Below are 24,482 nucleotides of genomic sequence, written 5' to 3' on the forward strand. Positions count from 1 at the left end.
TGCGCAAACACAGGTTAATTTGTTGGCTCTATCGCGGTGGACTCGAGAAGGGTGTGTCCCTCTCTCGGGCAGGCTGGCAGCGGTCTCGTCGCTGAGAGTGCAGCGAAAGTGTTGGTTTTTCTCCGGCTGCGCCCACTCGCGCCGGCCCACGCTACAGAATTCGACCTGCTTGCTTGGTAGCTCTAATACATTTTAACGATCACGTGATTGCAAAGATAAATTTTCAGTGCACACCATACTCGCCTTTTAAGGCACGCGAATAAAAATTGCTTTTTCTCTAGAAAATTCGGCTAAACAATAATGTTTATTTCTGGATTATTAATTTTGGTAGAGCGTAGGCGAGGTCAATTTTCGAATTTGAATAAATCCGGCAGCAGCACAATATGCTAATTGGAATGAGAAATAATGTGCAGCAGCCTCCGCCTCTTTTCACAATAATAATCTCTGCTGCTTCCGAATTCGATGAATATATAATTATTAGTTGCACGATGCACCTGTTCTCACGTCTCTCAATTTATGTGATGGTCGTGGGCCTTGAATGCTCACGGCTTGTTTGCGTCTTTTTATACAACTATTTTCTCGTGAGAGGGGACACAAAAGATGATCGCACAAGTCTGTTGTTGATCAATTGATGGAAAATAGCTCGCCTGCGATAATTAAAAACAGATTATGTATGGAAAATTGATTTTAGGGAATCTTTTTTTTTTTAATAAATACTCTAAAATTATAATCAAAACAAATAATAGCTAAATTACTTAAAAAAATAATAATAATATGTGTCGATATATTTTAGCACACACATACTTTATAGCATTCTAATTTTTGTTTTTATAAAGTTCATATTTTAAAATTATCATATATATGTTTATTAAAACTAATTAAACAATCAATTTTATACTATGTTCATCAATAGGCATTTAAGTAATCTCTAATATTTCCACTGTGTTACTGTTGTTAATTGTATCAGATGTAAATATAAAATCAAATGATTAATAAATATTAAAAAAAAATTATCAATAACTCCAATTCTATGACAGCAATAGGTGATATTTGCCAAAGGATAAATAGAATCCACGGTCTTAACATTTTTACTCTATTTTGCACAAACGTTCATTAGGCCGGGTACACAAATTTAGCGCATATTAACAATAAGCATGATTTTGATATTGCCACATGTGATATTTGCATTGTAATCTTTGATCGCGGTAAAAAAATACAGACAACAAAAGTCAGCAAACAAGGAATAACTTTGCTCATTGTCATTGCGCACTATAAACTTGCAACCCTTTCGAGGTCTCAATCGCTGAAGCGGCAATCTCTATTCACTGTAAGTAACTCGCAGATTTATTATTGAAACTCTGCCGGCACAAATTGCAATTATACGCACAAGTCTCGCCTTTTACGGGCATTTCAACGCGTGTCTCTCTTTTTTCTGACGTGCAGTTAAAAATTTAATTAATCGAGAAGTAAAGACCCTGAAAGAAGTCTTTTCCCGGTTAGACGTAAGCCTCAGACAAATTGCAGATTTGCGATTCGAATTCAATCGGCGGCGGCCTTTTTTAATTATACTGGTGAATATGCGTGAAAAATTGTTCTTCCGCAATTTATTAACTTATTTGCTTGAATTTAATGTTAAAATTATTAAAAATTTATTAATATTTTGATTCAGTAACATTATAGAAAAATTTCAATTTTGAAAAAAATTATCCATTTAAAGGTTTAAGTTCAGAAACTCCTTAATTTCTAATTTTAATATTTTTAAACTTTCAATATCAGGAGTGAATTAAAAAAAATTAAAAAGCCTTAAATTCTTGAGCCTAGTTTAATAATTATTCCTGCCACATACTCGCTCCACTTTTATCAGCGGCGTGCGAAATTCACTCCACTCTCCATTGAAGATTTCGGTGAATCATGCTGCACCGAAAAGGCGAGAAAACATAGTTGCGCGCGACCTTTCAGGTCTGAATAAATAAATTGATTCGATGCGAGCAGGTGAAGTTTTTATGTTCAGGGTACGTGGGCACAAAAATTATCATACAATGCTCTCTCCTTATTAATAAACAGCGCGTGAGTAATTGAGCAATTAGTAATTGGGCAAACGTTTCGAAACACAGTCTCTGCGCGCAATTATTTATATTTCCCAAAATAGTATACGCGCGTGTAAAATATGCAGCCGTCAGACGCATGATTGATTTCTTGATTTGCAGGCGAAAACGAGGCCACGACACTTGTACATGTTCTTCGGCTGCTATATGGTTTTAAAATATTCGCCACTGTCAATCCAAAATTTGTTCTTATTGTTAGGCTGGGTCAAAAGAAAAGGAATTCGCGAAAGGAATATATATCAAAGCAAAATCTTTTCAGGCGAGTTGTTTTGTCCCTTCGCGTCTGGCCGGCCTGCAGTGCGGCTTGGCATTTTGCCGAAAAAGGAACGACTTGATAAATATGGAAAATCAATTTTAAAAGCTCTCGTCGTTTTTCACTTTGTGCCTCGTTAAAATGAATTTCCAATATTGAAAAAGTCAGGAAAGATTTTATTGTTAAAAATTATTCCTTTTCCAAATAAGAGCCACTATTTCATTCAATTTAAATTACGATGAGATTTTTAAATATGATAAATAATTATTTGGTCTCATTTTTTTTAGAAATAAATATTTCAAATTGCTTTTCACGCTATTTATTTTATTTGTTTTTAATTCTTTACAAAATTTATGAACTTTAAGTAACTGATGCTTTTAATTTTAATTGAATCCACTAAGACGTAGATTCACCTTTTTTATTCTTACACTTTTTAATTAATCACAATAAATTTTACCAATAAAGAGAAAAATATTTTGATAAAAAATATTTTACAAAAATTAACCGATTTAGCAGTCAAATTTAATTAATATTATATTGATTACATTTTTTTTCACCTCATTGGGCCAAATTTTCTCATACTTTCCTCATACTTTTTCATGACTTAAAATTTGTATTTTGTTTTCATAGATGAGTCTAAGGAATTAAATAGACGATTACAAAATTATTAATTTTTTCTTAATGCTGAAATTTGTGAAAGCAAACAATTGAAATTTCCAGCAACTTCCATTTTGAGCGAAAAATGGTGCAACGAGAGGCGCAGAGGAATGCACCTGACAAAGGTGGAGGTTCTGGTTGCGAGCTTGGAGCCTTGGTCAGCAAAGAGGAGATCTTTACGGAGCCCACGCCGGCCGAGCGAGAGCACTGCCCACGTCGAGCCACCTTTTTTATCCGCCGCACCGAGAGCAGAGTCTCCCAATCAAGGTTATCCACTCCTCGATATTTATTTCTGCTCTCTCTCACCGTGCATGAAAATATATTTATTTTTTTACAGAGTCATCTCGGCGACTGAAACCACGCGACGACGCTTCGTTCTCGAATTCGTACAAAACGCATTTCCTCGGAACGTCACCACTTTTATTGCAGCAATACGTTATTTTGTGCAGAGAAAGAAAGAAAGAAAGAAAGATCGTCTCCGCAGATCTGACTGCTGCCGACCGACCTGAGCTGCCCAGGGTATAATATACGGAGAACCTGATTCTTTGTCGCGGCAGACGTTGCTTCGCAAAGGGGCATCAGGCGGCGGCCAGGCAGGTCTTTCACTTCCACGAATAACTGCGAGACTTTCAGCAAAAAATCTATCAACAGCCACTCCAAAACGCCGCCGATTTTCAAAAGAATATAATTATGGGCAAAAGCTTTCAATATGAATTTTAATTAAAATTACAGTCTTCGTGGTTTTTGTACATCATCTGAAGTAACCAATAATTCCGTTTGTTGTTCAATGTTTTAAGTTAGATTATGATTAAATTTTCAAGATAATTTGTTTTTAAATACGTAATTACAAAACAAAAAAGCTCTGGATATTTGATTCGTCTTTAACTTTCAAATTGGAGATGAAAAAATGGATTGAAAAAATACAAAATGATCAAAATTTCTGCGAGTGTGATGAGGAAAAAAGGTAGCATTGAATAATGAATCCAATATCCTGAAGTGTTTAAATAAAAATTCAAACCGCAATTAACAAATATTTGTGGATTGACTGAAGCCAATTTTTGCAGTATTTTATTTGTCTGTACGTTCTTTAATTATTGATATTCAGTTCATTTTTTAAATATTAATTTAAAATTATACACACTATTATTTCAATTTTTAATTTCCCACTTAAACCAAAAATTAACAGTTATATCTAAGAAAGCAACAACAATTAAAAATTAATCATGTTTTCAGCTTCACAGTTTGTGGTTGCAAATAATTTGCTAACTAATTGCGGTGTGCATGTCAAAGTTTCGCGGCCAACAGTTTTGAACGCACCAAAGAAATGTGCAGCTTATTAATTTTGCACGATTTTCGCCGTGCTGCTGATTATAAATAAAGGCTGACGCCTGCAGTCGCCGCGAGCCACGAAAACCGCTACACTCGCTCAAACAACAACAAAGCTCAAATACCAAAACAGTCGCCGCTTTACAATCGAGTGGAGCTGCAAGAGTTGGAAGGAGAGAAACAATAAAATCAGTCAATGAGCCGCGCAGAGATGAAGTTGCACGGGCAATGCGGTTGCTGCACCATTCGATTCGAGATAAAGAAAAAAAAACTCAGTTCACAATGAAAATAATTTCTCCACTGATAGATGAAGATAGCTGAAAATCAATTATTTATCTTTCATCAGGCCAAATTTGGGCACCTGGAGATCTTTTTTGTGTTTAGACAATTACAAATAACAGTTTTTTAAAAAGCAGAGAGCACGTAAATTTATATAGCTGAGAAAAAAATCACGAGTCTTAAAAAAAAGTACTCGTATGTAGTAGGATTTTTTGTTTGAATTTTGTTTAAAAATGTTAAGTTCGATGAAAAAAAAAATCAAAATTTCACTCATTGGGCTACAAAAATTAATTATTAAATTATAAATACACATAAATTTGAATCGCTATACCTTTGAAATGTCCCTTTTGAGAACGGAAATTTATTCCATTTTAATGTGTTAGTAACAGTCCATTCACACGATAACATGGCAAATTTGGAGCTGCACGATAAAAAAAAAATTGTAAAACTCGGCCGTATTTTTTTGGATGGGCGTGTTGTGAACAAAACAATAATAACTGTTCTCTCATTAAAGTCGAAAGGAAGCGGCGGCGGCGAATCAATAGGCCACGCTTTCTTCTTTGTGCCGATTTGCGCTCTCAGGCGAGGCGGGGGTGGATGCAAATTGCTTATTTCGCATCTCGTAAAACATCACGTACTTGTACGTGGACCAGGGCACACCTCTCGTTCCGTCCAGCGCTGCAGAGAGTGCTTTTGAATTTCAAAACAATGAAATTTGTGTAAAGCTACCGTTACATTTTTTATTCGATCGTCTCTCTCCACACACAAGATTGCTCTCGATTCAAGAATCGACCTCAAATTTGCATAGTTCAAAAATACATTCATACCGCACCCAATATTAACCCAATATGAATACGATTTATTTGAATTTTAAAATCAAGTACACACTAAGAATGAGAATTTTCAGTGATTTTGATTTTATTCCTTTGTACTAAATTTATGAGATTTCTCATGTATTATATTTTTAAAGCCATTTGTTTAAATACGAGATTATTCTTTTAATTATTAAAAAACTTGAAATGTAAAAATTATGGAGTACAATATTTATAATGTAGTTTTATATTGATTTAAATGTTTTCAATGTTTAATTTTACAAAGAAAAACAATGCAAAACTTGCGGAGCGCGTAGCACGTGGCACAAAATTGTTAATTGCTTTTTCACATGCAATGTGGAAACTTTTCTAGTGCCATTTATTTTCATACGAAATGCACCTCTGTGGATCAATAACACCGAGCAGAGATTTTCTCCGAAAAATAAATACTGACCGTGAACGATCAATATTTAAACAATCACAGGGTCGTAAATCTCTACTCCTTATCTCAAAATAAAAATTTTGTGAGTAAATCGATTTCCTCTCGTGTATAAAAGCTATAAGTATATAAACAATGTTTACAAAAACTATTCTATTTAAGTGTTGTGAAACGTGCCGAAAAATAAAAACATGCCCCAATTCAGAGCTATAATGAAATTTTCAAGTGCAAACATTCACGAGTTTGAAAAGAATAAACGCCTCTGGCGAATTTGTACAATTTGCACTTGGAGAGAGCAGAAGTTTGCCCTGCGCAAGTGGGTTCGTTAGTCACGCGGCGCCTCTTGGGGATGCGATTCCAAGGGGGTTGAGCATAAATATTTCATTTTGTGTGCTCGCAAGGCAGATTATAATGGAAGGAACCGCAGCCGGAGGGTCGCGAATATTAACAAAAAAGTGGGTATGAATATTTGAGGAGTTGCCTTTCTATTCATCTCATTTTGGTGTTTGTTTTTTTCCCTCTCGCGTGAAATTTTATTCCTATTGTCCGGCCGTTCTATTTGTAGAGAGCGGAGGCTCGTTTTGGGGAAGAATGGAAAAGAAGTAAAATAAATAATAATTTTTTTTCTTTCTATTTGCACTTTCGTATTACAAAACTGTAGGTCGACCCACCACTCCAGCAGCCAGAGCAATTAAAAGTGAAAAGTCGCATGCAACGCATAAAAAATGATAAATGAGGCGCGCTATCAAAAAGTGACGGCCGAAATCCGAGCTGCCGGTGGCACACGTGTAAGTGCGATCGTGCGCCCACATTGCGTGCCAATCAATACCCACGGTGCAACCATCGAACCAAACGGAGCGTCAAAATAAATATATGTGGCTTAAATTAGCTCTTAACTAAAATCAATACAATCGTATATTTTATAAAAACATCAAATTTTTTGCAAAAAAATTGGAATTTTTCAGAAGATAGCAATTTGGTAAAATTTAGCCATTGATCAAATAATAAATTAGACTATTTTGAAAAGAATATTGAATCTAGGGATTAGGAAAAATACATAATTATATGATCATCTTTGTTGGAAATAAAGCTAAATTTAATGAGCCCTATAAATTAACATTTAAGTTAAAATTGAGTTTTAAGAATTACCTCAAATCACCTTTTTGAAAAAAAAACTTGCGAGATTTTTCATCTCAATTATTTACCGAACTGAATGAACAGGAGAACAATTAAAATTTATTATTAAATAATAGGATTTTTACAATATTCCAACATTCTAATCACAACATATGTCCTAATCACTTTTTTTTCATATTCTAAGTATATTTTATTTTTCATCACATTTCTTTCCATGTAAATTGCTATCCTTCCCTACTTAACTAAATAATTTTTTTTAATTAATTTAATTGTAAGTCATACTTTATGGAGTGCAGCCAAGCTTTTAAGCACGTTTTTTTGTCCCCTGTGGACGCTGCACCGCCGCTGAGAAACAAAAACCGCTTTTGCTTGACAAAACAGCTTCTGATTTCAGGAAGTTGAAATCAATACTTTTTTCTTGCTACATGCTGCTGGGGAGCGACAACCTTGATTGCGCTCTTCGATTTTTTTGTTTGTTACATTTGACTCGCGCCGCCCTTACTTTTCACATTAATCGCTGCGGGGTTGAACGAACCAAGGAGCGGCCGCAATGCACAACACACCACAAGTTGCTGCTGCAATCGGCGCGCGTATTGATTCGTCGATCAGCCAAGGGGTGCCATCGAGACGGTCTCGCGGGGTCGCTCTTTCAGACACACGGGGGTGACTCACTTAAAGGGCACAACCCCTCAATCACTTCCATTGTGTTTCGTATCAAAAGTAAAAGTAATTTTCCAAGCAAACATTTTTACTTTGCGAGATCAATTTTTTTTTATAAAATAGAAGAGTTTTTGAATTTCCAAATTATATAAATGCAAAACATAATTATTTCAATATAAATTAAGAAGTTAAACGCTAAAATAATAATAAAAATTTTGATTCGATTTTTCCTAGTAAGCTATTGAATAAATATGAAATGATTTTTGGGAATTTTAAAAGTTAAAAAAAAAATCTCTAATTATTATTGGCAAAAATATTGGCTGGAAATATGAACTGCTTCTGCGTAGCTATTACAATTTCTAAGAAATATGTATCAATAGAACTTGCGATTGATTTTTCAGTCTGGCAAAATGACTTGCATGTTGGCGCATAAAACACACATTTGCGCCACCTTGTTGGAAAGTACAACGTAATCGCATAATGATTCAATTGAACCGCCCGGGGCGGTATCGTTCGTAAAAAGTATGCGTCGAAAAGAGGCCGGTGCACTTTTGATACGAAATATGTTATTTAATTTTCACCTTAATTTCGAAGAGAGAAAAAAATAAAAATTAAAATACCTTTGAAGGGTCAGGTGAGAAAATCGGTTGCAACGGTCAATCCTAGGTAACAGGTCACTGAGCTCCGCAATGGTAACAATTGATAGCACACTCTGTGGGTAAAAAGGTAGCAGCACCGAATCGTGGGTATCCCTCGGCACCGTAGACGCGCGTTGACTGGAGCGACTTGCGAGAGACCGAAGCGGTCCGAAGCCACTTGGTCACAGGAGGATAGTTCGCGGCGGCTACCACCAGGGGCCGCGACAATGCAGCACCGACGATCCAGAATGCAGGAAAGAATATTTAATTTTAAAGTTTTATATGAACTATGAAGCAATAAAAATTATTAGAATTTGTCGTTATATGTTATGTAATCTTAAAAAATGCAGCAAAATCAAATTAGATTAAATGGATTAAATATTTCATGGATTAAAAATTCATTTTTTACAGATTAAAATTTTAATTTCAATGATTTATTTTTCATTTTCTATTTAACAATATAATTATTTAAAAGTGCTTTTTTATCTTATTCGAGGTCTTGACAATTAAAAATTATATGATTATTTTCTCCAAAGTCATTGTGATACGTAAAAGAAATCAGATTTTTACAGAATACTTTTTCACTACATCACACACTCTGTCCCATGCAGGGTTTGCATGGACCTATTAAGTACGTTTTGGTAAAACGATATTCCTAAGATAATAATAATAATTAATTGAACATAGCAAAATAATAAAATTCATTAAATAGTCAGGAAGAATAAAGAAAAACTATTAATTTGATATATTATTATGTGATACTCATCTGATATATTATTTCCTCAGTGTAATTTAATATTTTTGATTTCACTGTTTTGCCACTGACGTTATGGGTGTATCTTAAAAATTCGCGATTACATCATCACGGGCGTAAAAATGGGACATTCATATCTCATAACATTAGTTCTCCATCAGTTGAGCCTATGAAAAAATTATGTTCTCCAAATTCGAAATGATTTTCCTGCTTTTGTGCTCTCTCGTTGATGCCGGTCTTTGCGTCGACTGTAGCAAAAATCCGTCCGATTCTGCAAAACCCGAGCACAAGTTGAGGTACCAACTTTTCTGCAAAGGCGAGTACGACCCTCTAGTGCGGCCGGTAAAGAATCACGAGGACAACATCACTGTCAGAGTATTTTTAAATCTCAAATTCTTCAGCGTTGTAAGATTTTGGAATATATTTATTTATACACTAACATAAATTTTATCAAAGGATGAAGACAGCAATAAGTTTATGATGCACAGCTGGGTCATCACGGTAATTTCTGATTAAATTATTTAAAAAAAAGAATGATTTTTTTCATCAAATATTTATTGCTCAAAATATTACTGGTTAAGACTAATTCATTTTAGAAATGGTTTGACGCGGACCTAACATGGACACCTTTAGAACACAATGGCATCGATCAACTTGTTGTGTCCAGCAGCGCAATTTGGCTTCCAGACTTAGCAATTTTCAAGTACTTGAAAGTATAGGAAAAGTTTAATAACATACTTATGTAATTAAACTTTTCCTAATGAGCAGCACAGATTCATTTTATTAATGTTGTTTATTTTTCCAAATTGTTATTGATGTTCGAAATATTACAAAATTTAGCATCGAAGAAAAAATAATTTTGTGTTGGAACGTTGAATTTTTCAATTGTTGAACAAAAAGACTACACTGATCAAACAAAGATTTTGCTTAGACTTCCGAGATCAGAAAGACCCCATCCGCCGCAATGAGCCACGGTTGAACTAAAATTATAAATTATTGCTGAAATTTCTTGTCTCTTCTCATTTTAAATGATTAACTCATTTATTTTTATTCGCATACAGTAGCTTAGTGAAACTTTTATCATAATAATGTAATGAAATTTCAAATATATCTGATTGATACTATGCATAAATTTATTTATTCATTTCTACTTTTTGGAAATATAAAAAAAATTACAAATATTTTTATGAAAATCAAGACTTAATTAAACAGCAATTAATAAAATGAACAAACAAAATTGAGAAAAAATAGCATCAAAATGCACAATAAATTGTTTTTAACTTTTATTTCTTAAATTTAGTTCGGACATGAGCCAAACAATGCTGTACTCGTCCACTGACTGCACGGTGGAGAGTACCGGCGAGGTCAAGTGCGCACCGGACCTTCAGGCACCCGTTTACTGCGACATGAAGCTGCAGAAGTGGCCGTATGACACGCAAAAGTGCTCCCTGTACATCAGCACGTGGGTCAACACCGGCAACCTGGTCGACGTTGTTATTCACCAAGTAAAAAATCCATTCACAATCTCTGGTCGATTCACAATTTAAGTTTTTCAGAAGGGCTTCAGGGATTTTGAGCTTATGCAAAACGGAAACTGGGAACTTTTCAATAGGACGGCGCATAGAGAAGCGAATATCGGCCCACAAAATTTAAGCTACCCTTACCTCCAATTTGATTTTGAATTGAGACGACACGCTGCCTTGTACTCGGCTTCCGTCATTGGACCAGCCTTTGGTTGGTTTTACTAAACTTATCAATACGCGGTAGTCGCGGTACTTATAAAGCAATAGGATCAGTGAGATTTCATTATTTTATTTTTAAAACTTTATCTGGGTCAACTAAGTAATGCATTTGGTTTGATGAGATTTTCATTAATTTTAATCATTTTAATTGTGGCAGATCTTGAAAAAATTAATAAAATTTAACAAAATTCTTATTAAAATCAATGCCAATTATCAAACAATTGTTCTTCGTGATTAATTTAAGCTATCTATTAATGTAACCATGAAAATGACCTACAAAATATTGGTTTACAGAATTTAATTGCCACCAATAATTCATCAATTTTTAGATAGTGATAATGAGACTTGTTAAATATTATCTTATGCAAAAGGAAGATAAAAAAAGTTAAAAAATTAAATTAATGCTTTTCTGCAATTTTTTTTATAAACTGCAAATAATTCTACATTTACAAAATAAATGTAACAATACATAAATAAATAATTCTGAACAATTTTGCAAAAAAAAAAAATGATATAATTCAACTTTTTTGGCATTTTAGCGCTTGCTGCATTGATGATGTCGACCTTTCTTATGAAGAGCTTGGCAATAAGGTGCGTGATTTGCTGCACTGGATTAATATGCGACACCCTGTTCCTTCAATATGTTGTTTGGAACTTACCAGCTAATGGAGATACCAGTCCCACCATAGGTATGTACCAACGAAATTCAACGCACAATTATTGCTCATTTTTTTTCTCGCAGTTTCCTTTTATCGAGACACTCTGATTTTGAACCTGGCGGCAATGGCAATTGCCATAATCACGGACCAAATGCGATCCGCCGGAGATGGAGGGTGCGCTGACCTTTGCGGGGGTCAAGCGCCCAAGTGGCTGGTCGGCGCTGCGACCTTTGTGAGGGGTCGGGGCGGCAAGGCGGGTCAACTCATTCTTGGCGTTCAAATCCCTCAGCCTGAAGAGGTTTAATTGTAATTTTTTGCATTATTTTTTATAATTGGTTTTTCCTTAGATTTCGCCGCGAGTTTCTGAGAAAGGTGGGATTCCGCAGTGCGAGACATTTGCTACGTTTGTCGATCGCTCTTCATTGCTTGCGTTAGGAATTGTCCAGATTTTCATGCTCATCACACTTGTGCCGTGAATTATTCAACTGCAACTCTATATAATCTGTAAGAATAAATAATTCAAAAATATTTCCTGTCACCAAGTTTATTTTCTTGTAAAATTATTTAAATTAAAAATTACCAGCATTTCAACGTTTTGATCATCACCATAATGAAAGAGGCCATTAAAATAATTAAGAACAAAAATTTAGTCAGCCTAGGCTCACTGCGGCGGACGGGGTCTTTTTGATCTCGGAAGTCTGAGCAAAATTCTTACTAGTGGTGGTGCCGTTTTGTCCAACAATTCCTTTTTTTTCTCAAATAAATGTTTTGAACAATTGTAACAACAATAATCATAATGAAGTAGAATTTTTAGTGAAAATTTACTCACCGCTTTAAAAGGTGTTTAAAGGAAAAAGTTTTTTTTTTTTAAATATTTATTTATTTTGCTGAATATTTTTACTAGTTAAATAAATTATTCATTGTCATTTACCGTGCATTATATATGTATATTATATGTATTTTTTTAAATATATGTACACATATATTGAATTATTTATTAATTTTCTCTGCCTGTAAATGGAAATATTATTTATATCAAAAATTGAATAATAAATGAGGTCAAAAACATGATCAGCAAGAAAGACTATGCAATACTGTAATGTGAGACTCTCATTAAATTATTTTTCCTCAATGTAATAAAATATTTTAAATTCATGTTGTTTTCCGCCGACAATGGGTGTATCTTCGGAATTCGCGATTACACCATCACAAGCTTAGTAATGGGAAATGCATACAACACAGCATTAGTTCTCCGTCAGTACAGTAGAGTAGAACCTATTCAAAAATCATGTGCTCCAAATTTGGATTGATTTTCCTGATTTTGTGCTTTTTCGTCGGTGCCGGTCTTTGCATGGACTGCAGCAAAAATCCATCCGATTCTGCAAAACCCGAGCACAAGTTGAGGTACCAACTTTTCTGCAAAGGCGAGTACGACCCTCTAGTGCGGCCGGTCAAGAACCACGAGGACAACATCACTGTCAGCGTTTATTTAATTGTCAAGTTCTTCAGTGTAGTAAGATAAAGCTGAAATTTATATAACATGCCATTTATTGAAAAACTTAACCAAAGGACGAAAGAAGCAATAAGTTTTTGGTGCACAGCTGGGTGATGACGGTAATTTATCAATGAAATAATTTGAAAAACAAAATGTGCATCTGGATTTTTTTGAACCTTAAAAATCATATCAGGAATGGTTTGACGCGGACCTAGCTTGGACACCTTCGGAACACAATGGTATTGAACGTCTTTATGTGTCCAGCAGCGCCATTTGGCTTCCAGACTTAGCGATTCTCAAGTAATTCAACTTTTCCTATAAGCATAGTTTTTGCAGGCCTCAATAGTTAGTGAAACTCCTATCATACAATAATTTGTTCAATCTACTCAAATATCAAATTGTTTTATTTTGCGCCAAATAAGAAAAAAGAATTAATATATATATATATTTTTTTTTTAAATTTAGACTGAAATAAGCAATATTAAAAAATGGACGATAAGAATAAATTGGAATAAATTCGTTTCCAAATAATTCATTCACAATTTATTGGTTAACGATTGCACAAGTTTACAAATTTTTTTTACTGTAGTTCGGACATGAGTCAAACAATGCTGTACTCGTCCACTGACTGCACGGTGGAGAGTACCGGCAAGGTCAAGTGCGCACCGGACCTTCAGGCACCCCTTTACTGTGACGTAAATTTGCAGAAGTGGCCGTATGACACGCAAAAGTGCATCCTGTACATCGGCTTGTGGGCACACACTAGCAACCTCGTTGACATTGTTCTTCACCAAGTATAAAATCCATTTGTGACTTCTGATCAATTCGCAATTTTAGTTTTTCAGGAGGACTCTAGGAATTATGTGCTCATGAAAAGCGGCAGATGGGAACTTCTCAAATTGACGTCGCAGAGAGACTCGATCAATGACGGAAATAATTTAGCCCACCCTGAACTCATATTCGACTTTGAGTTGCGACGACACGCTGCCATGCACGCAGCCTCTGTCATCGGACCTGCCTTTGGTTAGGTTTGCTTTTGGAAAGAAAATTTTAATTATGAGATTGAAATGGGGACGAAGTAAAAAAATAAATTAATTTAGGAATTGCAAAATTTTCATTTTTCAATAAAAAATAGATACCGCTTTGAAAACGTGCGGAAAATTTTAAATTAATTTAAAAACAAAAATTGATCTTGTTATAAAAGCACTTGCTGGATTGACGATGTCTACCTTTCTTATGAAGAGCCTTGCAATGAGATGCGTGATTTGCTGCACTGGAATAATATGCAACACCCTGTTCCTTCAATACGTTGGATGGAACTTGCCAGCTGATGGAGACACCTGCCCCACCATAAGTCCATCATCCATCAACGAAATTCAAAGGAAAATATTTGCTCATTTTTTTTCTCGCAGTTTCCTTTTACCGAGACACTTTTATTTTGAACCTGACGGCACTTTTGCTCGCCATAATCACGGACCAAATGCGATCCGCCGGAGATGGAGGGTGCACTGACCTTTGCGGGGGTCAAGCGCCAGAGTGGCTGGTCGGCGCTGCAACCTTTGTGAGGGGTCGGGGCGGCAAGGCAGGTCAACTCATTCTTGGCGAAAACAATCCTCAGCCTGAGGAAGCAAGTTATTAAAATTTTTGCCAAGTTCTTTTTGTTATTTATTGTTTTTTCCTCAGATTTCGCCGCAAGATTCCAAGGAAGGTGGGATCCCGCAGTGCAAGACATTTGCCACGTTTGTAGACCGCACATCATTCCTTGCGTTCGGAATTGTCCAAATATCCATGCTCATAGCACTTGTACCATGAAAAATTCAATTACAATGATGCAACAATAATTTTAAAATATTTCTTGTCTAAAAATTGTATATTTTTATCTAAAACTAAAATAGTTCAAAATTTATAAAAAATTAAAAGTTTCCATGATGACCTAAATACAATAATAATAAAAAAAAACAATTAGATAATTACAAATATGAGTGTTGTTTATATGAAAAAAATATGTTTTAATAACATTACTAGAGAAAATATTTAATTATTTTATAATAATGAGTACCGTTTTCAAATCAAAAAATATTGTTAACCCCTTTATATTTTATAAATTAATTTGAAATTTGGAAAATATAAAAATATATATTTTATTATTAACATTATTCAAAAGATTATAATTAACAATAATTATTGATAGCAGGTTTTTAAAATTGAAAAATAATCATTAAAATCGATCCTCCTTGATACGCGCTCTATAACTCTTGCACTATTCATTGATTCAAATATTATTTTTCTGCTTTTTATTTTCATTCACTAATTTTTCTTCCATATTTTACATATATTAAGTATTTGTAAATTTTATAATCTCACTTGTGTTTATCAGTTTTGAATCAATATGATATTGTTGGGCGTATAAAGTGTAAAATTTCCATGTACTGCGCGCTCTCACTATGGGCGTAAATGGGAAACTTTGTATCGCACAGCATTTGTGACCAGTTCCGTCAGTTCAATCGAGTCGAGCCCTCTGAAAAAATATGGTCTCCAAGTTAAGTTTTCTTCTTTTTGTACTTTTGTGCTTCCTTGTCGGTCCGGGCCTTTGCGTCGACTGCAGTAAAAGTCCAACCGATGCTGCAAGACCCGAGCACAAGTTGAGGTACGAACTTTTCTGCAACCGGGAGTACGACCCTCTGGTGCGGCCGGTCAAGAATCGCGAGGACACTATCACGGTCAACGTGTCTCTGGACTTAAAATACATCAGTGTTGTAAGATTTTAAATTTCAAATAAAAAAAATATATACCAAAAACATTTTGATGAATGCATTTTTCTCAGGACGACCACAGCAATCAGTTTTGGGTGCACAGCTGGGTTGTTACGGTAATTTTGAAATTCAATACAGCTCAAAATTTAAGTAAAAAATAAAATTCGATTTATAGAAATGGTTGGACGTTGATCTAATATGGCAACCTTCTGACTACAGTGGCATCAACCTTTTGTCTGTTTCAAGCGGATCCATTTGGCTCCCGGACTTGGCAATTTACAAGTAATTATAACTACTTAAAACTGTGTTGCCTTTTTTTCTTTCAAAAATTACAGATGAGAACGAGATAATAATATTAATTATAAACACTTTATTCATAAATTTTTCTGTTTTTATGCGCAATTGCAATTAATTAAAAAAAAAGTCTGTCATCTACTTTAATCAAATTAAAAAAGATTAGTGATTTTTTAAATCTAAACAGAGATTAACACAGCTAAATGTTTTTCTAGGTGGCTATTTAATTATGTCCTACACAAGAGAAAGTTTTGTTTAAAAAAAATTTAGAACAAAAATCATTAGAAAAATCAACCTTATTTACTCTCCACACAAAAATTCAGTTTTAATGGTTTCTTCTGTTAAAAATGCAGCTCGGACATGAGCCAAATAATGCTTTACGCGTCCACTGACTGCGTGGTGATGAGCACCGGCCAAGTAAAGTGCGCGCCAGACCTGCAGGCGCCCATTTACTGCGACATGAAGCTGCAGAAGTGGCCGTTTGACACGCAAAACTGCTCGCTCTTCATCGGCTCGTGGGCCAACAGCGGCAACCTTGTCGACGTCATCCTCGACAGGGTTAATGAGTTCAATCAAATTTATGCTTTTCTCTCAAAGTTTGGAAATAATTATTAGTTTGCAACGTGATATTGCAGAACAAATAATACAAAATAAAAACGCACATTTGTTTGCTGTAGAGTGCAAATAAGTATTCACAAATTTTCCAATAAAAAAAAATCATAATAGTCACGTGCGGGATTAAATTTCTCAATAATTATAGACGGGGTTGAACCAGTACAGCTTCATGAACAGCAACGCCTGGGAACTGCTCAAGGTGACGCCTTCCAGAAACGCTTACACCTACGCCAACAACATGTCCTACCCTTACATCCGCTACAACTTTGAGGTGCGGCGACACGCGGCTATGTACGCGGCTTCTGTCATTGGGCCTGCCTTTGGTTTGTACCTTTAAATTTACATTAAATTTTTTCAATTTAACAAACAAAATTAACAATAAATTATAATTCAAAAGTTTGATTTTCCCTTTGCTTGAAAATCTTCTTACGAAGTGGTTCATTAAATAAAAATTAATATTAATTTGTATTTCAGCACTCGCTGGTTTGACGTTGCTCAGCTTCCTACTGGACAACCTGGCTGTCCGGTGCTTGATTTGCTGCACTTCCCTCATTTGCGACACCCTGTTTCTTCAATACGTCGGCTGGTTCCTTCCCGCGGACGGAGATACAAGCCCCACCATAAGTCAATCATTGAAATTGTATCAGGAATTTTAATTAAAAACTAATTATCCTTCAGTTTCCTTCTACCGGGACACATTGATTTTGAACCTGGCGGCAATAGCAATTGCAATAATCACTGACCAAATGCGATCCGCCGGAGAGGGAGGGTGCGCTGACCTTTGCGGGGGTCAAGCGCCCGAGTGGCTGGTCGGCGCTGCAACCTTTGTGAGGGGTCGGGGCGGCAAGGCAGGTCAACTTCTGCTCGGCGAACATGACCTCGAGCAACAGTCCGAGGACTCCTCTGAAGTGGCAAGTATTTTCTTCACTGACTTTCACGATTTAGACAACCGGAAAGGCGGGAATGTCGCGATGGTTGCATAGCTAGGAAAAGTAAAATAATTCAGTTACTTTTGCAGTTGTCGCCGAGGGAGTCGGAGAAACGGGGAATTCCGCAGTGCAAGATGTTCGCCACTTTTGTCGACCGCATCGCTTTCCTTGTGTTTGGAATCGTTCAGTTAGTCATGCTCATCGCACTTGTGCCATAAAATTACACCCAGAGAAATGAAATTACAATGAGTTAAAATAATATATTCTGTAAAAGTAAAAAAACAAATAAAAACACTGACATTTTACATTTGAATTGATCATTGACGTTTTTCTTAAAATAATTAATTCCATGGATATTAACCTTATTTGCATATTTTTATTACAAATAAAATTTTGGAAAAATTTGAAAAGATATAACCAAACAAAAATATAAAAATAAATATATCTCATGTGCAAAATTTATTTTTCACTGGCCAGTGCTGTGTAACAATTCAGTGATAAACGATAACGGATACGAAATAATTTGTGTGGGCGTAAATCTGCGAGCTGTTCGCCAGCGTCTCACACTAATCACGCAGTTTCCTACTATGAAGTGCACCTCGATTTTACTTCCACTCGCTTTAAATTTTTTCCTGGTCATCAACGCCTCCGATAGAAATAATTGCAGTTCCGATCCATTTGCCACAGACGAGCGGCGTCTCAGGAGCAAACTGCTGGGCAACTATGACCCTCAGGTCATCCCTTTGAACCCTCCCAACGTGACCAGAGTCACTGCCAGCTTGAATCTCGACCTCAAACACATTTTGATCGTAGATATTTTATTGTTTTGCTTTCAATCCATTAATTTCAATTGTCGCTAATTTAAATTTATTCAGAATGACGGAACAAGCACAATCACTGTCACGGCCTGGGTTACAACCGTATTATTATTCTTTTTCAAGTTTTTAAAATTTTATATTTATTTTTATTATTGCTAGATGTGGAATGACGGCCAGTTGGTTTGGAATAAAACTGATTATGGAGATCTTGAGCGAATTGTCGTTTCGAGCAAAAATATTTGGACTCCAGATTTGTCCATCTATAAGCAAGTTCTACTTTTATTACATAGTTAATAAATAATTCAGTTTTTGTTCTCTGTACCAAAAAAAAAATATATATATATATATATATATATATTATTTTAGTTTTTTAGATTCATACATTATGAACAAAGCTCAAAGGAAATTTAATTTCAATAAATAGTTTTCCAAAAAATTAAGATGGATTTTTTGTTTAATAATTGATTTGCAGCTCTGACATGAAGCAAATGCACCTTTTTCACGACGCAACAAGCTGCATGGTGATTGACGCGGGCATCGTCGCTTGCGTCGCAAATCTCAACTCGCCAATCTATTGCCGCGCAGATTTGCAGCGATGGCCATACGATTCGCAAACCTGCCAGCTGGAAATCGGCTCCTGGGCCTACACCGGAGACCAATTGCACATTGAGAAAGCTACTGAGGAGGTACATAGAAAAAAATTAAATTAAAAAAAAACTGCAAAAAAAAATTTTATTTGTTTTAATTTTAGTCAATTTTATTAGTGTAAAATGAGCAAGTCCTTAAAAAAATTATATTAAATTTAAAATATCTGCCCCAACTTTTTTTCTTCAAATTGCTTTTTCTGTTTTCCTTAGTCAGCTCATGAAATAAGGTTGCAGACTGATTGAGAGACGGAAACTAGTGGAGCTAATTTTATTTAAAAACGAATATTATTCAGGAATAACAAAAAATGTTATATTTTTTTTTCTTATTTGAATCAATTACATAATTGGAAATATTCTATAAAGGGTTACAGCTCTGTCCAAGGAATCTACTTTGAAAACAATCAATGGGCCCTTCGGAAAATCACTGCTAGAAACATGAACGACTGCTGCTCAAACAACACGCATCCTTTCGTCAAATGGAACTTCGAAGTTCAGAGGCACGCAGGCCTCTTTGAAGCCACTTACGTTGCACCGGCATTTTGTAAATAACACATTAATAACGCTTCTTTTGTTACCAATAAATAAATCTAGTCTTTGCAGGCTGCACCCTAATGAGTTTCTGGGTTAAAACTCTCGCGACCAGAATCCTTTTGTGCTGTGCTTCGCTTGTGTGCAACACTTTAATTTTGACCAGTCTCGTCGGTCAAATTCACGCCTCGGGCGATGATCGACCAAACATCGGTTTGAAAATTTTTATAAATTTCTTTTGCCATCCTTTAATTTGCAATCTTAGTTTTAGCGTACAGAGACTCATTGGCTTTAACGTTGATCAGTTTGGTGTTTTCTGTTGCGATGCCTTGGTTGCAAGGAGCGGACAGTCCGTACCTGCTGACGAAACTGGTGGATTTGGTAAAAACTAGAGGGGGACGACCGGGTTTAATGCTTTTGGGCTCAGATTTGGAAAGTGGATCCACGGAGGAACTTGACGACGGCCAAAATGAAAGGGTGAATTTATTCAATTATAAATTTTTGAAAAAAGAATTAAATGGAAGGTTTTAGGTTGCAAGCGGGCCCAAGTGCGTGGTTTTCACGACTTTCCTGGACAGAGCAGCTTTTTTCATTTTACTTGTTATATACAGCTTGATGTTGTTTGCTTTACTTCCGTAGCCAATGTTAATTTATGGCGAAATAAATGATAAATGTGTGACAACGGAAACGTTTGTTTTGGTTATAAGTTACATAATATAAAAAAAGGAAAATATTCAGGAGGAAATATATTATTTTTTAAAGTTGTTAACGAAAAGTTAATTTAAAATAAAACAAAACGAATGCACAAAAAGTTGAAGGAACGGCTCTTATCTTATTTGTAAGTATTTGTCCGACTCATTTTATTTGCAGTGCGGCAAGTAGTCGGGCGCTGCATTTATTGCCTCTTGGTAGGTAATGGAGCGTTCAATATTTGCTTTTTTCCTCCCAACCAATTGTTTGTTCAATATGACTGTTCGACTAGTTTTGGGACAATGAATATTAAAGAAGTGTAGTGCGCTAATAAACGCGAGCACTCCCACTCTTATAGTGGAGGCACAATATTAAAGCGTCGGCCGTGGCACACTGACACGCCACGCGCAGTTGTCCTGTAGAAATGGGTCTAGCAACACTCATTGTGATCGGCTGCATCGCGGCTCTGGGGGCAACCGACGGGCCCTCGAGGGGCAACGTGTGGCCCAAGCCTAGGAGCGTTGTCAAGTTTCACAACGACGGCTTTGTCATCGTGTCTCCGAACTCTTTCCGCTTCAATGTGAGCTCAAAAATAATTTATTTTTAAGTTTTTTTTTATTTTGACATTTAAAGTCGTTGTTAAAAAAGAATTGAAATAAGAAAGGTCAGTGACCTCCAGGTGAAAGACCACCGAGTCAAATGAATTAAATATGCAAATGGCGAATGAAAAATTTTATGCAAATTAAGCGCAAAGCCGCTGTGTTGTGTTGAGGCAAACAAAGAGCATGCAGTCGCACAACTCACCCACCCACCCACGCATCAATGAAATGCCGTTACGTCTGCACGAGAATTGATAAAAAAAATTTGATCCCAATGTCAATGAAGAAAGAATAAAATATTTAACATTTTTCTATTTATTGCGCCCATTTATAATGTTGATAAAAAAAATTTGATCCCAATGTCAATGAAGAAAGAATAAAATATTTAACATTTTTCTATTTATTGCGCCCATTTATAATGTTTTTTCCAATTTATTTCAAAAGGTGACGCACTACAAATGTAGTACTCTGGACGACGCCCTGGTCAGATACTACAAATTCCTAGTGCTGGAGCGCCAAGCTGGGTTCACCGAACGCATCCACTTCAGGACAAGCACCAATGACGTGCCTCTCGGCCAAGTTCACATAGACCCCAACGCAACGTACAGGGGCAAACTAGAGACTCTTGAAGTTGAACTAATGGCGCCTTGCGAGCACTATCCATACTTTGGAATGGACGAGCATTGTGAGCATTATTAATCACTCTCATTACTTAGACAATCGGGTCATCATTAAATTTGAAATGCTTGTATCACTGCGTTTCATCATTAGTCTAACATCATTTTTCGCAGGTCTTTAATTTCATTAATTTAATTCCATTGAAATTGCTTAATGCTAATATTTTGAATTGAAATAATTTCGATTTTCCAATCCTAAAAAATAATTTGTTTATATTAATTTATATTTTAAATTATGTCATCAAATTATTTAACATTATGACCAGACTGATTTTAAATTACTTTGAGCAAATTTTTAAAATCAAAAAGTATCAAAATCAATTTAGGCTGCAATTTAAGTCTAATGTAGTTCCTCAAGGCAATCTCTGCCTAAATCAAGATAAAATATCCTTCAAACTCCAAAAATTAAAAACGAAAAAATTACAATTTTATTATTTTTGTGAACTTATTTTACAAATAAAAATTCATCTAATTTGTTATGTAAAATTTAATTTTAGTAATATTATTTATTATTCTCGTTTGATAAAATATTTAAGTAAATGCGACCCAAATTTTAATGATATGATAAGAAATGCTTTACCATTTTTTTTTTTAAATTTTTTAAAAGACGAGCTACGGATTGACAGTCCAGACCTTCCTTACGCTGCAAAACTCGTGAGCCACTCGATTTGGGGCATTTTAAGAGGCCTCGAGACTTTTGTGCAACTTGCGGCGCCTTCAGCCGACGGAACTGCGGTATTTTACTTTGAAATTTATGTTCATTTGCATTTATATATATGTATTTGAATTGCTTGTAGTTGCACATGAGCAGCTGCATGATCTCCGACTACCCGCGCTTCTCTCACCGCGGCCTTTTGATTGATACGGCAAGGCATTTCATACCATTGGAAACGCTGTACACGCTGGTCGACGGCATGGAGGCGAGCAAGTTAAACACCTTCCACTGGCACATTGTCGACGACCAGTCGTTTCCTTATCAGAGCTCGACCTTTCCTGAACTCAGGTGCGTAGCAACTGAAAAGATATAAAAAAAACAACGCTTTCACCTCATTTAATTTATTTTGAATTTCAGTGATAAAGGAGCATACAACCCACTTTCGCACGTGTACACTCAAAATAATGTGAAGGCACTTATTGAGTACTGCAGAATTAGAGGCATCAGGGTAATTGCTGAATTCGACACTCCTGGTGAAAATAATTTTACAATTTTTTTTCTAATTAATTTTTATGAAAAATTTAAAGGGCACACTCGCTCCTGGGGGGATTCGCATCCTGAGCTGCTTACTGTTTGCTACGATGAGACTGGTAAACCAAAGCCAATACTGGGACCGATGGACCCAACGAAAGAATCCACCTACAAATTCATAGATAAGTTTTTCGCTGAACTAGCGGAAGTATTCCCTGACAAATACATGCACGTCGGAGGAGACGAAGTAATTAAAGATTGCTGGTAATTTTTAAGAATTTTTAAAAGGCTTATTTATATTAAATAATTTTTGGTAGGAAGAGCAATCCAGACATCACAAAGTACATGAAGATGCACAATTTCACTGGTTACAACCAATTGGAATCGTTTTACGTTGACAAAGCAGTTCAAACTATTTACGCTTTAAACAAGAGCACGATTGTTTGGCAGGAAGTGTTTGACAATGGCGGCACTCGTCTTGACCGAAACACGGTTGTGCACATTTGGAAAGGAAATTATCCTGAAGAACTCAGAAAGGTAATTTTATTTCAAAATGATTATTATCATTGTGTTCAAATTCTAGCACGTGTATTAAGTTCTGTAAATTTTTACAAAAAAAAAAAAATAGTAAACGCTTATTTTTTATAATGATATTTTGTACCAAATATTGAATTGTAATTCCGAGTAAACAGCAATTTTTGATGAAATATTATTTTATAATTAAATTATAAGTAAAAATTTAAAACAATTTAGTTTTTTAAGGTTTCTTGATTATAGCTTAATAAAAATTAATCATCCTACACTGATTTCGGCAGATCACAGCAGCCAATTACATGACATTGCTTTCATCATGCTGGTACCTGGACCACTTGGGGGTTGATTGGAAGGTCATGTACAAATGCGACCCCCAAAACTTCGAAGGTACGCCAAAGCAGAAGAGACTGGTGCTCGGAGGCGAGGCGTGTATGTGGTCTGAGGTCGTCGACTTCACAAATGTGATTCCGCGAGTTTTCCCGAGAGCGAGTGCGGCGGCCGAAAGGCTGTGGAGCGACCAAACAGTGAAAGACATTGCAGACGCCTCCAACAGACTGGACGAGTTCAGGTGCCGCCTGGTCAGAAGAGGGATCCACGCAGAACCCTCCAGAGGCCCGGGATACTGTCCTGGCGAAATTTTTTAGACTTTATCAAATTTGATATGTTTGATTGAATCATCAAAGCGCAAAATTATTGTAAAATTGTGCTACTGGAGTTTTTTCAAAAGATTTTTAATTTCATCAAAAACATGAGACAATCTGCTACTGTTCAATTTGTATGAACAAAATTGAATAAAAATCTTTAATTCAGAAATACCAGAAATAAATAAAAAAATTAAGAAAATACAGTTTCTGTTGGAATTCTGTTTTTCTATTAACTCAATGGGTGATTTGACTCGTTTATAGCTTCGTAGAAAAAACAATAGCCTGTGAATATCTACAAAGCAATAAACAACTCACCCAGCGAGGTAAAACCAATCGTTAATTTTAATTAAACACCATTAATTAAACATTGATCTTAAAATTATTGTTCTATAAAAATAGTAAGCTACTATTATATTTTATAAAATATCATGATGTCTTTTATAGACATCGACGATCAAAGTGTCATAGTTTTTTATTTTCATATCATATGTGTGTGTGTTTTTATACCTTTGCAGAACAAAGGAATATTAACAATTAAGAATGCGTGCCATGTTAATCTGACGAGAATTTAATTAAACATGTTGTATTTCTTATCACTTAATTTTATCAGCA

At 35.5% G+C, this 24,482-nt stretch overlaps 5 protein-coding genes across 11 annotated transcripts in view; 4 read left to right on the top strand and 1 right to left on the bottom strand.

Moving 5' to 3' along the window:
* LOC132202992 (SH3 and multiple ankyrin repeat domains protein 3) overlaps positions 1 to 8,451 on the bottom strand; it is a 70,388-nt gene extending 61,937 nt beyond the window's left edge. For 4 of the 6 annotated variants that reach the window (XM_059630394.1, XM_059630390.1, XM_059630393.1 and 1 more), the window contains exon 1: positions 8,289 to 8,451. The gene's annotated coding sequence lies outside the window, so the exon portion shown is untranslated. The remainder of the gene's footprint in view (positions 1 to 8,288) is intronic. The other 2 variants (XM_059630396.1, XM_059630392.1) reach the window with 1 other exon arrangement.
* A 770-nt stretch (positions 8,452 to 9,221) lies between these two features.
* Positions 9,222 to 12,445, top strand: LOC132203437 (neuronal acetylcholine receptor subunit alpha-5-like). The gene is made up of 8 exons (XM_059631235.1): positions 9,222 to 9,465; positions 9,517 to 9,561; positions 9,657 to 9,763; positions 10,361 to 10,565; positions 10,617 to 10,794; positions 11,342 to 11,491; positions 11,545 to 11,759; positions 11,809 to 12,445. Exons 1-8 carry the CDS (start codon positions 9,241 to 9,243, stop codon positions 11,935 to 11,937), a joined length of 1,254 nt encoding a protein of 417 aa, XP_059487218.1. The 5' UTR covers positions 9,222 to 9,240; the 3' UTR covers positions 11,938 to 12,445.
* A 256-nt stretch (positions 12,446 to 12,701) lies between these two features.
* LOC132203300 (uncharacterized) lies at positions 12,702 to 17,847 on the top strand. Its single transcript, XM_059630966.1, has 16 exons — positions 12,702 to 12,974; positions 13,031 to 13,075; positions 13,150 to 13,256; positions 13,546 to 13,750; positions 13,802 to 13,979; positions 14,161 to 14,310; positions 14,369 to 14,583; positions 14,640 to 14,759; positions 15,482 to 15,712; positions 15,781 to 15,825; positions 15,885 to 15,991; positions 16,357 to 16,561; positions 16,764 to 16,941; positions 17,093 to 17,242; positions 17,297 to 17,529; positions 17,637 to 17,847. Exons 1-16 carry the CDS (start codon positions 12,750 to 12,752, stop codon positions 17,763 to 17,765), a joined length of 2,523 nt encoding a protein of 840 aa, XP_059486949.1. The 5' UTR covers positions 12,702 to 12,749; the 3' UTR covers positions 17,766 to 17,847.
* Positions 17,848 to 18,118: 271 nt separating this feature from the next.
* LOC132203389 (acetylcholine receptor subunit alpha-type acr-16-like) lies at positions 18,119 to 20,222 on the top strand. Of its 2 annotated transcripts, none has more exons than XM_059631154.1 (8): positions 18,119 to 18,356; positions 18,423 to 18,467; positions 18,525 to 18,631; positions 18,838 to 19,051; positions 19,376 to 19,553; positions 19,604 to 19,753; positions 19,806 to 20,017; positions 20,072 to 20,222. In XM_059631154.1, the coding sequence occupies exons 1-8, from the start codon at positions 18,135 to 18,137 to the stop codon at positions 20,177 to 20,179; spliced, it is 1,236 nt and encodes a 411-aa protein (XP_059487137.1). In that variant the 5' UTR covers positions 18,119 to 18,134; the 3' UTR covers positions 20,180 to 20,222. The 2 variants fall into 2 exon arrangements, with proteins under 2 accessions (XP_059487137.1, XP_059487138.1); XM_059631155.1 differs by having other exon boundaries at positions 19,613 to 19,753.
* Positions 20,223 to 20,618: 396 nt separating this feature from the next.
* Positions 20,619 to 24,322, top strand: LOC132203233 (beta-hexosaminidase subunit beta-like). Its single transcript, XM_059630858.1, has 8 exons — positions 20,619 to 20,810; positions 21,274 to 21,514; positions 22,114 to 22,241; positions 22,304 to 22,509; positions 22,579 to 22,694; positions 22,749 to 22,956; positions 23,010 to 23,229; positions 23,508 to 24,322. Exons 1-8 carry the CDS (start codon positions 20,655 to 20,657, stop codon positions 23,868 to 23,870), a joined length of 1,638 nt encoding a protein of 545 aa, XP_059486841.1. The 5' UTR covers positions 20,619 to 20,654; the 3' UTR covers positions 23,871 to 24,322.
* Positions 24,323 to 24,482: the final 160 nt, after the last annotated feature.

Source organism: Neocloeon triangulifer, unplaced genomic scaffold (assembly GCF_031216515.1).
Source record: "Neocloeon triangulifer isolate White Clay Creek 2 clone unplaced genomic scaffold, ASM3121651v1 ptg000017l, whole genome shotgun sequence".
NCBI classification, from domain to species: domain Eukaryota; kingdom Metazoa; phylum Arthropoda; class Insecta; order Ephemeroptera; family Baetidae; genus Neocloeon; species Neocloeon triangulifer.

Coding starts and splice junctions, on each gene's coding strand:
- LOC132203437 (XM_059631235.1), top strand. CDS start 9,241: ATGTTCTCCAAATTCGAAATGATTTTCCTGCTTTTGTGCTCTCTCGTT. Junction 9,562..9,656: donor TGCACAGCTGGGTCATCACG/GTAATTTCTGAT, acceptor AATTCATTTTAG/AAATGGTTTGACGCGGACCT. Junction 9,764..10,360: donor CCAGACTTAGCAATTTTCAA/GTACTTGAAAGT, acceptor TCTTAAATTTAG/TTCGGACATGAGCCAAACAA.
- LOC132203300 (XM_059630966.1), top strand. CDS start 12,750: ATGTGCTCCAAATTTGGATTGATTTTCCTGATTTTGTGCTTTTTCGTC. Junction 13,076..13,149: donor TGCACAGCTGGGTGATGACG/GTAATTTATCAA, acceptor AAATCATATCAG/GAATGGTTTGACGCGGACCT. Junction 17,530..17,636: donor CCGAGGACTCCTCTGAAGTG/GCAAGTATTTTC, acceptor TTACTTTTGCAG/TTGTCGCCGAGGGAGTCGGA.
- LOC132203389 (XM_059631154.1), top strand. CDS start 18,135: ATGAAGTGCACCTCGATTTTACTTCCACTCGCTTTAAATTTTTTCCTG. Junction 19,754..19,805: donor CGATGATCGACCAAACATCG/GTTTGAAAATTT, acceptor TTGCAATCTTAG/TTTTAGCGTACAGAGACTCA. Junction 20,018..20,071: donor ACGACGGCCAAAATGAAAGG/GTGAATTTATTC, acceptor GGAAGGTTTTAG/GTTGCAAGCGGGCCCAAGTG.
- LOC132203233 (XM_059630858.1), top strand. CDS start 20,655: ATGGGTCTAGCAACACTCATTGTGATCGGCTGCATCGCGGCTCTGGGG. Junction 22,510..22,578: donor TCGACCTTTCCTGAACTCAG/GTGCGTAGCAAC, acceptor TTTGAATTTCAG/TGATAAAGGAGCATACAACC. Junction 22,957..23,009: donor GAAGTAATTAAAGATTGCTG/GTAATTTTTAAG, acceptor AATTTTTGGTAG/GAAGAGCAATCCAGACATCA.